The following is a 768-nucleotide window of genomic DNA, read 5'->3' as shown; positions in this document are numbered from 1 at the left end:
GCTCTATCCACTGAGCCAAACCGGCTAGGGCTGCCTTGCATTCTTAAATATGGGTTTTGGTTTTGGATATGCAATGTAAATCATTTATTTAAAGTTTAAATTCTGAGGGATGAAAAGATACTAACAACTGTAAATTTACCTCTAATTGAAAACTACACCAATAAAGCTATAATACTAATTTATTTATTAATAACCAGCATATATCTTCTTTGGAAATATATCTTTGTACTTGAGAACAGGTACACTTCAACAGTGTCATGATGCCATTGATCACCTAAGGCGTATCATTGAGAAGAAGCATGTTTCTTTAAATGAAGCAAAAAAACGACGTTGCCCACGGTAGGTGATATTCCTTCATTTTTTCCCCAACATAAAATGAATTCTCAGTTAATGAAGGAGAATTTGGGAGGAATGTGTGGAAATATGCAGAATTAGTTTTAAAAAAATATTTTTATTGATTTCAGAGAGGAAGGGAGAAGGAGGGAGCGATAGAAACATTAATGACGAGAGTATCATTGATTGGCTGCCTCCTGCATGCCCCACAACCTGGGCATATGCCCTGACCAGTAATCGAACCATGACCTCCTGGTTCATAGGTTGACACTCAACCACTGAGCCACACCCGCCAGGCCAGAATTAGTTTTCTAAACAAGGAATGTGTGGAAGTATGAAGAGTCAGTTTTCCAAAGACATTAAAAAGCTTTATCTTTGAAATTGCTTGGCTTAAGGTATTAATTTGATCTTGGTTGGGACAGTGGATATAATTTG

General features: G+C 37.0%; 1 protein-coding gene across 1 annotated transcript in view; it reads left to right on the top strand.

Annotated features, from left to right (window-relative positions):
* Window positions 1-239: 239 nt before the first annotated feature.
* LOC106724666 overlaps window positions 240-768 on the top strand; it is a gene marked incomplete at its 5' end in the record, with an annotated part of 12528 nt that continues 11999 nt past the window's right edge. The window contains one exon of the mRNA XM_014532903.1: window positions 240-339. Within this exon, the coding sequence (XP_014388389.1) occupies window positions 240-339 (100 nt within the window). The remainder of the gene's footprint in view (window positions 340-768) is intronic.

The sequence above is a fragment of the Myotis brandtii genome, unplaced genomic scaffold (genome assembly GCF_000412655.1).
Source record: "Myotis brandtii unplaced genomic scaffold, ASM41265v1 scaffold922, whole genome shotgun sequence".
Classification (NCBI taxonomy): Eukaryota; Metazoa; Chordata; class Mammalia; order Chiroptera; family Vespertilionidae; genus Myotis; species Myotis brandtii.
The sequence above is the reverse complement of the archived record's forward strand: the minus strand, read 5'-3'. Positions and strand labels throughout refer to the sequence as shown.